A 15,014-nucleotide genomic window follows, 5' to 3' on the forward strand; every position below is an offset into this window, starting at 1 on the left:
GGGAGGCTGAGGCGGGAGAATTGCTTGAACCCAGAAATCGGAAGTTGCAGTGAGCCCAGATGGTGCCACTACACTTCAGCCTGGGGGACAGAGCAAGACTCCATCTCAAAAATAATAATAATATGTTCTAAATAAAATATACCTATAAAAATACAAATGATTGCTGGGCGTGGTGGCTCATGCCTGTAATTCTAGCACTTTGGGAGGCTGAGGCAGGTGGTCAGGAACTCAAGACCAGCCTGGCTAAGATGGTGAAACCCCATATCTACTAAAAATACAAAAGTTAGTTGGGCAAGGTGGCAGGCACCTGTAATTCCAGTGAGCCAAGACTGCACCACTGCACTCCAGCCTGGTTGGAAATTGAAAAATTTCTTAATTTCTCAATTAACAAAAAAAATACAGATAATTGAAACAATGGATTTAATCCTACTAATTGCAGTTGCTTGCCCAAGGCTGAGTCTGAGGTGTGCCCCTCTCTCTTGGAGAGATTACAAAATGTTAGAGAGGTGTTACAAACTGACTAGCACACAACGGGGGCTTTCTCATTAACTTAATCAGAAGGACAGAAAAAGACTAGACAAGGAATAAGTCTCTCACCATGTGATTGGATGTTAGTTAGCAGCATGCCCATGCCTGATGACACACTAAAATACTCCATCGTTACCCTTGTGATATGTTTCACACTTGGGGAAGTGCTAACTCGAATTGTCTATTTTTAAGGTATCTTCTGTCCCTACTCCTTTAACATATGTGACCTGGTAGGTCTTTCCGGAGAGGGTAGGATGGGAAAAGGGGCAAGGAGGGTTCTATGAGAGCACCAAAGCCTAGGCCAAGGTAGGGAGGTATTCACACAAGACGCTCCCAGAGTAGTGGGTATCGCTGCTCACGGACATTTTCCCTCCTGCAGGGGATTTCAGTCACCGTGTCTGGAATGTGCTGAAGTGAAGAAGTCCAGTTTGGTCCCATCCACAGCCCGGAGCTCACCCATGAAAGGGTGCTCCCGCAGCTCCTCCTATGCCAGCACGCGATCCTCCAGTCACTCCTCCCGATCCCCAAATCCCAGGGCTTCCCCCAGGTACACCCGAAGCCGATCCATTTCTTCTGAAAAGAGGTGAGTGTGGTTTTGACCTTTGCTCTGCAGCACTTTTCTCTTAAGGGAATTAGTTTACTGCAGATGTCCTTTGACCAATGGAGGAGAGAAGTCAGACGGATGTAGGTTTGAATACTCGTTTTTGCTCATTTCTAGCTGGTGGAATTGGAAAAGTCAGTTAACCTCTCTGAGCCTCAGTTTTCCCATCTGCAATACAAAAAAATAGCAATTCTTACCGGAAAGGATTGTTCTAAGGACTCTTAGAACAGTGCATGGAACATAATGAATATCAGTTATTGTTGCTGCTATTGGAATGAGAATCAGCTAATGTGTATCAATTAACTTCTGCATAAAAAATATCCCTAAACTTAGCATCTTTAAAACAAGTGCTTACTTAGTTCCTGATCCTGTGGATCGGCAGTTGGACTGGGCTCAGCTGGGTGGTTCTTCTGATCTCACTGGGCTCAAGAATATGCCTTTGATTGGCTGGTGGGTTGGCTGGGGGCTGGAGGGATTGAAAGACCCCAGCTGACTCATCTCTGCTCCATGTGGTCTCTCCTTCTCCAGTAGGCCTATCTTGGTCTGTTAACATGGTGATGACAGAATTCCAAGAGAGACCGCAGTATTGCGCAAGGCTTCTAGGCTTGGAAGTGACATAGCATCCCTTCTTCTATTCTAACAGCCATAGCAAGTCACAAGACCAATACAGATTCAAAGTCACATTGCAGGGGATGTGGACACAGGGAGAAGAAAAATTATGGCAATTTTTGCATTTTGCCACCCAGTTTCAACAGCTATTGGTAATTGCTTGATTGCATCATGTGGAATAATGATGTAGTAGAATGAGACATGAAATCTCAGAAATGGGAAGATTCTATTCAAACGAATCAGCCCATAAATTCAGGGGGTCCAGTTTTCCTCTGCAAAAAAAAAATTCCCAATAGGAGCCTCTTTTACAACTATACAATCAAAAAACAGTTGCTTATTTAGCTATTCATCTCAAGACTGGTCCATTCCAAAAAATGAGACAAGGCAGCTGACAGAAGCGTTCAACATGATAGAATGACATAAATAGAAGAGCAAATCAAAAGGAAAATTAAGGAAAGAAATATACAAAGTCAGGAGAAAGTCCCAAAAGCATGTCCTACCATTCTGTATAGTTGCTATGGAGATAAGCTGCAAATATGACATCTGAGCTCCCTGACAGACAAAGCAAAGAGGAAAATTACTTCATTATTTATTGTATTATTAACAACAACAAAAAGATAAGACTTGAACCAGTTGCTCACAGGAACAGCTATTTCCAGTTTTTAAGTGTATGAAAAATGACTCATATGGCTCTACAGAAAAGGAACTCCATGGTGCAGTGAATAGAAATACCTGACACTATCCTTTCAAAGTGTCCAAAAACATGTTTCATCTTGACTCTTTCTTATATCTCACAATGAACAGCCAAAGCATAAGCTGGCAAAAGCACATTTTTCCAGAGACCATACCCGGACACTGCCCAGGACACTGATAATGGCAGAGCTATTCTTGCCCCTGCTCTCTAAAAGTGGGAGGCATTCGCAGATAGCAAAGAAAACTGGGAGGGGCATAAGGATTAGTCATTTAGGTGCATAATAATCTAGTCTACAGAAATCAAGAGCACTTTGCAACCAAACAGATCTGAATTCAATTTGGTTTAGAGGCAAACAGACGTGGGTTCACCTCTTCTACCAGCTCTGTTGAGCAAAGTGCATCACCTCTCTGTGCCTCTGTTTCTCCATCTATGAAGTGAAATTGATAATAGTACCTAACCCTAAGATGTGTTGAGGATTAAATGAAATAAGGAACACAAAGCGTTGGTTCAGTTTGACACATAATACAATATGTCACAGTCATAGCTAACATTTCCTGTGTCCTGTCTAATTGGTACTTAGCATAGGTGCCAATATGCTAAGTGATTTACCTGAATATACTCATTCAATTTACAATTGTATAAGGAAAGAACTATTATTACCTGCATTTTATGGACAAGAAAACTTGCCCAGAGAAGGGAAATCATCTGCCAACGTTACACAGCTAGTAAGCGGCCAGGGTGGTAAGCACAAAGTAGAAGTTGTTGGTATTATTATTAACCACCCATGGGGAGGTGCTTTCACTCTTTGATCTGGGCCCAGTTCCTCTGCCTGGTTTCCAGAAAGAAAAAGGTCACCGCCCAGGGACCCACTGAAAAAGCACAAGCCGTCTTGGATAACCCAGGCGGACACTTAGCAGGCTCCTCAGAGGCTGTTACCTCTCCCCCAGGTCCTATTCCCGCTCTCCCAGCTATTCCTCCAAGTCTGGTAAGAGGAGCCCGCCCAGCAGAAGCTCTCGGTCCCGCCGCAGCCCCAGCTACTCCCGCTACAGTCCCAGCAGGTACCGGCCCCGCCCCAGGCGCTGGTCCCGCCCCTCAAGATAGCCCCGCCCTAGACTCCACCCCTTTGCTCTGATTCTCCTCTCTGGCCTGGTCTCCTCGTTCTGGGGCCTTCTACCTCTTGGGTCTGACCCTGGCTCACCATTCTTGCAGTTGCTTTTGCCTAATCAGGAGTGGCAGCGAGGCACCAAATATATCCTTGTTTCCTAATGTCTCCAGCCCAAACCCTCCCACAGACACACCCCAATTCACATGCCCAGCCCTCAGCCTCTACCCACCATCCCTATATTCAGAGCCCCCAGTCCTTACCCAAGCACCAAGGCCCGCGTAACATTCACGTCCTCACACCCCTGCGGCACCTGCACCGCTGTGATGCCCACCTGCAAAGGCTGACACCCCGGCACGCGCCCAGCCCCCACCCCTACGGTACTAACCCTCGCAGACTTTTCCCGCAGCCCAGTCATCCTCCTTCCGGTCTCGCGTGCGGCTCCACGCAGATCCCGTCCCCTGACCCAGTGGGGGGTGGGAAAGAAAGGAAGTCAGTGTCCCTCTCCCACGCGCTCAGGCAGAAAATCCAGCCCAGCCCTAGCTCCCCAGTAACCCCCCGCGCCCCTTCAGGGAGCGGGATCCCAAATACAGTGAGAAGGACTCGCAGCAGCGGGAGCGCGAGCGAGCGCGTCGGAGACGTCGGTCCTACTCGCCCATGAGGAAGCGCCGGAGAGACTCCCCGAGCCACCTGGAGGCCCGTAGGATAACCAGGTAAGGCCAGGGGGTGGGGGGGGTCCCACCTTCCCCTTCCTTCCACCCCCATTCTTACTCATTTGAGCCTCAGGCTCTCCCTAGGCCTGCTTGGGGCTGGGATTCAGGATGGTGGAAGCTTAAGGTCCCCCAACCCCAACATCATTGAAATTATATGTCTGTTCAAAGCCTCGGGACTGAGTCTCCCATCCCAACCAGCAGGGCCATCAAGAAGGGGACGGGGGCCACAGGCGGGGCCACCCAGAAAATCCGGTGTGGCCTGGGGGTGTGGTCGAGGCCTGGGGGTGGAGCTGGGGCCGGGGAGGCGGAGCTGGGGCCGGGAAGGCCAAGCTGGGGGAGAGTAGCCTCAGGCCAGGGAATGGAGGCCAATCAATGGGGTAGGACCTTGACCTCGTAGTGGATCCCGGGCAGTGGAGACAGAGCCTCAGATCTGTACACTCAGCTGTCAGGCTTAAATAAACCTATATGTAATTATACCTTGAATCAAGTGAGGAGAGGGATAACAGGATTGCTTGGATGCTAAAAGTACCTTGAGGGAGCCACGGTGGATAAGCCAGAGAGCACTGGATGTGGAGTGGAATCCTGGGTGTGCCTCTTTGCAGGTGACGTGGGAAAGGTTCTTACCTTCCTGAGCCTCAGTTTTCTCACCCATGAGATATTGGAGGAAATAACCCCCAGAAGTATCATGAGGATGAAATGAAAAGGGGCAAAAAGATGTGAGCGTGCTTTGTACACTTAAATGCAGAGCACACAATGTGCCACTGTTGTTGATTGAATGGTCAGAATAGGTGGATACGTTTCCTGGAACAAGTAAGCCCTCAGAAGAGAAAAGCTCTAGCAGAGAAGTCTGAGCACAAGCAAATTTCTCAGGCCTTGAAAGCTGGAAGAATAGCTGAATGCTGCCCTAAGATTGGATTGGGCTCTTGTTTCTGGTCTTCCAAGGATCTGCCACTCAGGCCAGAGATTGGACTGAGGAATCAGGGATCCTCCCTGGAGATGACTTGGAGGAGGGAAAAAAATGTGTGCCCCAGATAGCAAAACTGGGGTGATGGAGTCCCCATCTCAAATATCCCACAGACCACCCTGCCTCAGCTTCTAATGCTTGGGAAGCAAAGGTGGGCAGATTGCTTGAGCTCAGGAGTTTTAGACCTGCCTGGGCAACATGGCAAGACTCCTTCTCTACCAAAAATACAAAACACTAGCCAGGCATGGTAATGTGCACCTGTGGTCCCACCTACACCAGAGGCTGAGGTGGGAGGATCATTTGAGCCCAAGGGTGGAGGTTGCAGTGAGCTGACATTGTGCTACTGCACTCCAACCTGGGTGACAGAGCAAGACACTGTCTGAAAATAATATAATTAATATAATATATATAATTCCTAAACCCACTTCCTTGATCCAACGTCACACAGCTAGTAAGTGGCCAGGATAGTAAGCACAAAATGGAAGGTTTTGGTATTATTATTATCTATGGGATCAACTTGGAGGAAGGCTAAGACGGAGAGTGGCATTTCCAAAAGGCTGTCTAGTTTCTTTAGTCAATCTCAAATAATTCATCTTGATTAACCCATTCACTGTTTCCCAATTTTCAGTCATTCACCAGCATCTTTACCACGTATGCCTTGTCTGCTTATCCCCTGTACTATTCTTAATTTTCTTTAAATAGATATGACCCTTTTAAAAGGTTCATACATTTATTTCTAAGGGAAACTTGATATGCTACAGTAAATGGAAAATTAGCCTCTTTTGCCATAAATAGATGGTTCTAGTAAAAGTAAAAATAGCAAAACAAAACTATGATTAAAGTTTAGATGTAGATTCTGTTGCACGCCGGAGGCTTTGAGCCCCAGGCTTCCTTCATGGGGGGGAAGAAAAGAGTGACATAATCATTTTTCAAGACATACTAGTACTAAGCTGAGACTTTTCACTTTGATGTGTTCTCAGGACTGCAAGAGAAGTGGAAAGGGAGGACTTTTTCGTAAGGGACTGGGAAAAGGGAGGATACTGGTTTCCCTGAGGACAAGACTGGGGCTCTCTGCGGGGAGGCTGGGAGGGACCGGCCCTCATCCCTCCTCTCTCTGGTCTCGGCAGTGCCCGGAAACGCCCCATCCCCTACTATCGGCCCAGCCCCTCTTCATCCGGCAGCCTCAGCAGCACCTCCTCCTGGTACAGCAGCAGCAGTAGCCGCTCGGCCAGCCGCAGCTACTCCCGGAGCCGGAGTCGGAGCCGGAGTCGGAGCCGGAGCCGGACCCGCACAAGCAGCAGCTCTAGCTCCCGCAGCCCCAGCCTGGGCTCCCGCAGCCGGAGCAGGAGCAGGAGCCGGAGCCGGAGCAGGAGCCGGAGCCGGAGCTACAGCTCAGCAGGCAGCTACTCCAGCACGAGGCGCTAAGTGCCCCTGAGCCCGCTGCCCGTGGGGGCCCCTTCGAGCTGCCAGCCTCCCCCAACCACCTGCCCTCCCCGCCTTCTCCTTGGTGACAGATAGTGAGGGCTCCTATACCTGTCATTCCTGCTTGCCTGGGGGAAGAGAAGAGGGTACGGGGGATTCACCCTCTAGGTCAAGCTGCTAGGAGCCTCTACCAGCACCATCCTAGGCCTCAGCTCAGGCCTGGGCCTATGGAGAGAACCATCCTTTTGTGGCACAAAAAGAAAAGAAAACCTCAAGGTTTTGTTAAGAAACAATGGGTCCCTGACTCAGAAATTGAGCCCTGGCCAGGAAAATCTCCTCACCCACTGCTCACAGGAGGCCTGTGGGAATTCTCCCCACCTCCCCCGATGCTCCCCTCCTCCAACCTCATGGCTGCACATGAATGGACCCCCATGTCGGGGAGATGTGGAAGAGGTGACCAATGGCAGTTCAGGTTCAAGATAAGGGGGTCAGGCCTTTAACTTCCTCAAACAGGCCAGAGCAAAGTCTGGAAGACTCTTGGGTCCTAGAAGAAGGGACATCCTTGAATACCAGAGATGGATATTTGACTTGGTGGGAGGTGTCAGGAGATAGGAGATGGGTTCTCTGGTTATGACGATAGATAGCAAAAACAGAAGGGGTCAGTCTGCTGCTCCCAATATCTCAGCATGGTCAGGGCACAGGGCCCAGCAGATCCCAGCCATGGAGAGGCCACCGTGGGGCTGATGACACAAAACACCTCTTGGCCATTCATAGGGGCCCTGCAACCTCACAAGATAGGAGATAGTGGGAGAGTCAGGACAGGTTGGTCTCCAGCCGCACTTCCCAAATCCACCTCAGCCCCACTGGCTGGCACCAACTTAATTCCATGGGACCATCTGCTGAACATTCCCCAGTGCCATGGCTGGTTGCCAGGCCCCAGCGCCAGCCAGTCTGGCCTTACCCTCCAGTGGGCGCCTCCCAACCCTCTCCCCTCTGCCCAGGCTGCCACGCCCTGGATGCCACCCAGTGCAGCCTGGCACCTACCCACCCACCTTTCAGGTTATGCCACTCCCCTTGCCTCTCAGGAATTTTGCCAGGATAGGGCACAGCAGCTCAGGTTTGGGGAAAAAGACCCAAATCCAGAGTCCAGAGAAAAGGGGCTTGAATGTTCCCTGTCTTGGGCTCCTGACAGCTTCTGAGGTTTATTGCTAGCTTGGGAAAGACTCGCCTTTATTTCTGCCCTCACCCCAAGTTCCCCCTGCCCGGGGCTGGGCAGAGAGGGTAAGCTGATCTCTGATACACAAATACCACCAGCTGCTTCATCCACAGAAGGCTCTAAGAACAGGGAGGTGAGGAATAAGATCCTTAAAATAAACTCTTGGGCATCCCCCTCACCAGCTGACTGGCTTTCCGGAGGCTTGTGGGTGAGTTTCAAGTTTGTGGTGGCAACAGCAGCGGGACAGGGTATGGAGGGAGGCAGGGAGAGAGGACAGATCCAGCTTTTGGATATTTTGGGTTATGGGGAAGCAGGGACCAAACATTCTTTATCCCTCCCACCCCAGGGAAAACATTTGGAAAACAGCCCTTTCTCTTGGAAACAGTGACCTCTCCCCTACCCAATCTTTCCCATCCTGTCAACCGACGAGGTTAGAGATAGCCATGCAGCCACCACCAGGACAGTCCTTCCTCCATCAGGGGAGAGGATCAAGGCCCCCAGGTGGCAGTGGATGACTGGCCTTCCCTTGCCAGGCCTCTGGCCCAGACCTAAGCCCCACCCACAAAGACTAATGGATGTCAATGCTGTCACCGAAGAAGGCCAGATGGCAGGTGACTGGGACAGAGGCAGGTGCCCTGGGGAGGGCATGTACAGCCACTGTAAATAACCCTCATCCCCACCCAGGAACCCAAACTGGACTTCAGTCTCCCTCCACGGAGGCAAAGGCTTCCCGGAGCCACCAAAAACCTTCTTAGCAGGACAGCTGTGAGAGGCAACGGAGCCTCGCCTTCGGACTGCCTTCATTGAGAGAACTCTAGGGGACCATTTTGCCTAGGGCTCCTAGCAAACCTTTTTATTTATTTTATTTATTTATCTGTTTATTTATTTATTTATGTGATGACTGCCTCTCTCTCACCATTAGCAGTATTTAATATTTATTTATTTATACAGAGCGTGTGTGTGTGTGTGTGTGTGTGTGTGTCTGTGTGTATGTTGAGGGGGTCTCCTCCTAAATTATTTTTGTGCATCTCTCTTTTTTTCTCCTGTTTTTACGGATGGGATTTGAGAAGCCAAAGGTGGCTGGGCTATTGGCTTTCTCCCTGAAGGCTCTAAGCCTGGAACACCCGGGAGCTGGCCCAGAAGGAGGCACATCCGTCCCAAGGTTCATCACTTAACCCAGAGTCCATGAGAGTCAAGCCTGTGCCCCAGCCTCCTGTCCCCCAGATACTTCCCTGGGGTATCAAAAGATGCAAACAGCCCAGAGGCTTATGAGCTACGGTGATGAATTGACATAGTGGAGTTGCAACTTAGGTGGAGGTTGGAGTTGAAAGTTGGCACATGGGGCCAAGGTTGCCCAAAGTCGAAATCCCTTGTGAACATCCCTTAGGGAGGCCCCAGACTGGAGACAGATGTGCTATATCTTAGCAGATTGACAAGGCTTCAGTTCAGTACTTACTGAAGTAGTTGCCTTGTATTTTGAGGGTCATGGTGGATGAAAATGATGTCTGGTTTAGTACTGGAATTGCACGTGTGGTTGATGAGGTGCTCACACCATGAGAATGGAAGTGGGAACTGAGCTGACTGAGGGAAGAAGACACACACCTTGATCTCACCCTCACTCCAAGGCACATAGCAGGACCACTCCCTAGCTTCCCTGAGCACACCTAGTTGGTTTCATGTATGTTACACGTACTTCCACTCCACAGTACCTACTTTCTCTCTGTACCCTGAGGTTTGAAGGCTGCCTTGTGAAGAGGCATCGGCCATCCTGGGTGAGACCCACCAACCCAAAAGCAAAAGCCTTCATCTATGATCTCTTGCTGTTCGTCAGGGGCAAGCACAAAGCTATTTCTCAAATTAGAAAAGAAAAAAAAAGGTGGAAGGAGCAGCCACATGTTCCACAGGACCCTGCCAAGAAGGTCATTTCCTAACCCATCCTGGAAGGGCCCCGGATCCAGAGATCTTTATCAGTCTTGCTTATCTCACTAACTGGCAGTGTCTTCTGGCTGCTGGCTGGAGGCAGTTCTTGCCCTTTCCAGCCACTGTCCACTGCCTTGCAATTTCCAGCTTGCCTGGTCCAGCTTTGGGTTTAGTGAGACTTTTGCAACATCCCTGGTTGTTTCCCTGGCAATGTGACTACCCAGCCTTAACCCAAAGCAAGGGAGTGCCCCTTTCCTGGGGGAAGTTTACAAGAAGGCTGCTTAAATGCCTGCTTCGGGAAAATCTCTGTCTTTCGCTCTCTCACTTGGTGTGTTTCTCTACTTTTTTTTTACATTTCCTTTTTTTCTTTCCAAAAACAATGTGCTTGTTGAGGCACTGGTAATCTTAATTAACCAGAACCTCTCATTCCTGGTATTGCTGTTCCTACGCCTATGTCACCGTCATTACCTTCTGCTTCCAGGGAATACGACAGATCACCAGAATGCTCCTCGTGGTGAGGGTTTATCTCAAAAACCAACATCCAAAATGGGAGGGGATGTGTCTTGAGGTCAAGCACCATGGGTCCCAAGCCTCTGACCTTCCCACTATGGATGGGCACTGGATGACAGAAACTGGATACATTGCTCCCTTTTCCTGGGCAAAGTTCCCACCTCTGTTAAATTGGGGGCTTGGGGGATAAAAATTCAAAATGTTGGCCTGAGGCCTGAGAGTGTCACCAAAGACAGAGGGAGCTTCGCTGAAACTCAGAGGGAAAAGGAAAAGAGCCCCAGTCATGTTTGGGAGGTTCTCTATCCTGAGAGTAAAAACGAAAAGCAAGATTTGATCTCCCTTCCGTTAATTAGGCAATGCTAATTAACTCAAAACCCCCACTTGGTAACCTTCCGGTTCATTGAGGTTTGACCAAATTCCTAGCTGCATTCCTTCCCTTCTTTGAAGGACTGTTGATCTTTCAGAAGCAGAACAAAATTAAGATGTTAGAACCAAGGTCTCCGTCTCAGAGAGCCCCATCACGTCATTTGCTCAGACCCATCCTGTTTTGCAAAAGGGTTTGCTTGGAGAGGCCAAAATTCAGGGTGTTCTCAAAGGCGAAGAAAGCACATGGTTCTTCTCCAGTCCAACTTTCACCTTTTCTTCTGTTGGTTTCTTCTCACCTCTTCTTTTTCATAGATATTCCAAATGGTCTCATGCGCATGTGTCTTGCCCCGCTTTCCCCTTTAGCTGAACAGAAAATTTTGTCTAATAGTAAAATAAAGTCAAAAACAGGATTCCTCCAAACATGCCTCCTCCCGCACTGGCCAACTGAATCCAGCTGAAAAACATACGCCAGATTCAATGTGATTGAGCAATGCTTTATTGAAACCTTGTTCTTCTCACTTCTGCACCAATGAGCCAATGATACTGACCCAAAAGTCATCTCTCCTCTATCTGTGGTTGTTGTTTTTGGAGTTAAAGTTTTTGTGGTTTATTTTAGCTCTTCTTGTGGCTGTTGTTTTGCATTGTAAATACCGTGATGGGGGATCCCCATCAGAACACAGCTTATTTAATAATTTATTTCCTGTTTATTGACTGGTATTGGAAAAAGAGAAGGACCACCTGTTTCGCTGAATTGCTGTTGACAATTGGTTCATCTCCCAACTCTGGGTGCTGCTGTCTGCAGCAGGGGCATTACTGCCCAGGTAATGAGTGCAAGAATCACCAAGCAAATTGAAATTGGCAGAAACGGAGGCTTCAGTCATACAAATTAGGCTCAAATGGAACTAAAACACTGGTTATCTCTGGGGAAACCTGATTTAGATGGAAATTAATTGAGGAATAAAATGCCTATGCATGAACCAACTTCTATTAAAAAGTCACAATTCTTTGAAAAAAAAGAAAGAAAAATTGTAAACGCTTTTTGTCTGACCAAGAAAAGCTACGCCTCATCTTCTAACAAGCCAAGCCAAAACGACTACCATGGTATTCCTATGTGTTTATTTGGCCTGTGTATCTGTCTGAATGAAATAGAATGGGTCTCTAGCCTCAGTCTTGCCATCTGTAAAATGGGGCTTGTCCTATATATTATCTGCAAGGTGGGGGAAAAAGGGGCTCAAGCCTTGATGCTATGGACTCCATACTGCTGGATATATTGTCCCTTGTGTCCCTTTTGCTGACTGCAGATTAAATGGTGTAAACCAAGGAAGGAAACAAAAAAGTGGGGCCTGGAATTCATTTGCAGAGTGAGGTCACAGTCGCTGAGTCCCACAGTCATATATGGGAGACCTCAAGCTGCTGTCACCTTGATAACTCTTGTGTCCTGGGGACGTTGTGCACCCCAGGGCCATTTCTCTACATTAGAGGCTGGGAACCTCCTCTGCAAAATTCCCAAGTCGAGGACCCACCACCAGCCCAGCTCAGCCTGACCAGACAGCCTTTGCCTGGAGCATCCACATCAGAGGGAAAAAACTGCTGTGTCCTCCAGCATCCTGGGACCCTGTCCTCTGCCCAGTGACACAGCAGCCATGGCCTGCTTGATTTCTGGTCTCCAAAGCTAAGCATAACCTTCCAAGCGTTTCTGGTTTTTCAGCCTGTACGAAACATGTCTCTGTTCTAATTAAAGGTCCATGGTATGGTGTTCTCATATACGGCTCAGTGTCCTCTGTCTCTACGGGGTACTCAGAAGCAAAAAGCAGGGAGGGAGACGGGGAGCTAGAGAAGACTTAAGTAGCACCTGGTGCGTGCCATACACGTTCACACTGCTCAGCTCACGTCTTCAAGCTTCCAAACAAACCTGTAAATATTTTAGATTTTCGGTTATATGTATAGCATATATACTATATATATATATATACACACACACACACACACACACACTATATATATATATATATATATATATATATGTGTTAGTAGCATCTATGGAGTGCCTTAGGTGACCTTTTTGGAAGCATTTTTTATGCATTATCTTAGTCTTCAGCAAACATAACCAACCCTATGAAGCAGGTATTAGGAACTTCTTCTTACAAATAAGGAAACTGAGGCTTAGAAAAGCAAAGTCAGCTGGGCACAGTGAGTGACTTGTGCCTGTAATCCCAGTACTTTGAGAGGCTGAGGCAGGCAGATCACTTGAGGTCAGGAGTTTGAGACCAGCCTAGCCAACATGGTGAAACCCCATCTCTACTAAAAATACAAAAATTAGCTGGATGTGGCGGTGGGCACCTGTAGTCCCAGCTACTCAGGAAGCTGAGGCACAAGAATCTCTTGAACCCGGGAGGCAGAGGTTGCAGTGAGCTGAGATCACGCCACTGCACTCCAGCCTGGGCCACAGAGAGAGACTCCATCTCAAAAAATATAAAATAAAAAAAGAAAAGAAAAGTCACTTGCCCAAGGACCACAAAATCTAGAATCAATGATAACATCCAGGCAGGCTAACTCCAAAGCCCAGGTTTTCAACTTCTTTCTCTGTAGCGCTCTAGTATGTGCAATGAGTAACCAGAGTTCTTTGGTAGAATTATTTTTCTTTGAGATCTTCTTCATGGCTGAGAGGAAAGACACAGATTTTGGAGTTCAAAGACCTAGATTCAAACCTAGACCCTGCCATTACCAGCTGGGTGGTATTGGGCAAGCACTATACCTTGTTGGTGCTTGGTTGGTTTGCTCATCTGTAAAACAGGATAGCAACAGCCATCTCCCTGGGCTGCAGTGAGAATTAAATGAGATGGTGGCTTTAAAAAATAAGGAGGCGCCAAAAGTAGTCAGTGACTGTTATTGAGCAACATGACTGTTTCCTAAACTGAGACTGAGCTATGGTGATGAAGATTAAGTAAATAGGCCAAAGCAGCCAACTTGGATCTGCAGGAGCTGTGCAAGGCCCTATGGAAATGTCCTAAGTGTGGAGTTAGGCTGTTTCTTTCCCTCCAGAGCAGGGGCTTAAAACATTCCTGGGGACAGGCAGGTGAGGGAAATAGACAAGGTTAGGACTGTGGGAAATTTGAGAACTCAACAGATGAATGCCAGATAGAGCTCTACTCTCGGCTCCGCGTTGCCAAATCTTCCCATTTTTCCAGGGAACCTGAAGTTTCCAATTTTAACATCTCCTGATTTTAAAATATTCAAACTCATTGTTTTTCCAAATACCATGTGAGCCCAAAAAATTACGCACATGCACGCACACACACACACACACACACAGTCCACAACTGAGTTGATTATCCACTAGGGGAGAAAGATGAAAGAAAACAGGTGAGTGCCGCTGCCTCCCTTATATCCTGCCCAGCAGAAATTTCCCTTGGGAATCATTTGGATAAGATAAACTCCTTTGGGTGCATCCATGACCATATACCACCCTTCCCAAGTCCCCCCAGACACACTGATTTCTTTCTTCCCAAATAGGTTTGGATAAAGCAACAACCAGTGTCCTCTTCAGAGGCTTCATTAATAAATAATGGTAATTAATAATAAGAAACGTTTATGGATCAGTTATCACCTGCCAGGCCATTTGCCTGCATTAACGTATCTCCTTTGGGGAGAGTTACCTAATTATAACTTTTTGGGGTATATACACTTATTTCATTCTCATAACATCATTTAGCCCCATTTGACAGAGGACAGAATTGAGGCTTATGGAGGGAAGACCACATAGCTAGTAGGTATTAGGTCTGTGGGCCTCAGGGTCATTTCTGCTATACCCCTTCACCCCCTGGGGGTGGGAGCCCCATCAACTCAGAGCTAGCCATCCTTAGGGGCCTCCAGTAACTTTTCCCCATAAATCGTGGCTGCCAGGAGACTGGAAGATGCCTTCACCTTTCCAGCTCCTGCTCCAGCTCCAAGTTACCAGAATCCGTGTTTGTCTGTCCAGCAATTGCTCTCAACAGGCACTTCTCTGCAGCCCCAGGGGTCTGGGCTGCAGAGGAGACATCCTTTTGGAGATGTCTCTGTCTCAGGCCATATTGACAGTTGTCCAATAATGGAGCGGAGGTGGCATGCATTCAACACCCCCACCTGGGCAGCCCTGGAGGCACACACAGCCCTTCCATGGGGTGGAAGCAACGGCATAGGCAGAGGGGTGGGAGGAACATCAGAAAACAAATCCTCCCGAGAGACAGGGACTGAGACTTGCTGCATGGCCCTAAGTAAATCAAGCCCCCCTCCAGGACCTAGTTACTCTACCCATTAAAACGGAACGCACCAGGCCAGTGGTCCACAACCCTGGCTAGACGTTAAACTGACCTGTGAGCTTCACAAAACC

At 48.3% G+C, this 15,014-nt stretch overlaps 1 protein-coding gene across 1 annotated transcript in view; it reads left to right on the top strand.

Moving 5' to 3' along the window:
* Window positions 1-9,710, top strand: part of SRRM4 (serine/arginine repetitive matrix 4) — a 170,357-nt gene extending 160,647 nt beyond the window's left edge. The window contains exons 10-13 of the mRNA XM_017529562.2: window positions 908-1,111; window positions 3,380-3,490; window positions 4,107-4,247; window positions 6,339-9,710. Of these exons, the coding sequence (XP_017385051.1) occupies window positions 908-1,111; window positions 3,380-3,490; window positions 4,107-4,247; window positions 6,339-6,636 (754 nt within the window). The 3' untranslated portion in view covers window positions 6,637-9,710. The remainder of the gene's footprint in view (window positions 1-907; window positions 1,112-3,379; window positions 3,491-4,106; window positions 4,248-6,338) is intronic.
* The last annotated feature ends 5,304 nt before the right edge of the window (window positions 9,711-15,014 follow it).

The sequence above is a fragment of the Cebus imitator genome, unplaced genomic scaffold, assembly GCF_001604975.1.
Source record: "Cebus imitator isolate Cc_AM_T3 unplaced genomic scaffold, Cebus_imitator-1.0 Scaffold59, whole genome shotgun sequence".
Lineage (NCBI taxonomy): Eukaryota > Metazoa > Chordata > Mammalia > Primates > Cebidae > Cebus > Cebus imitator.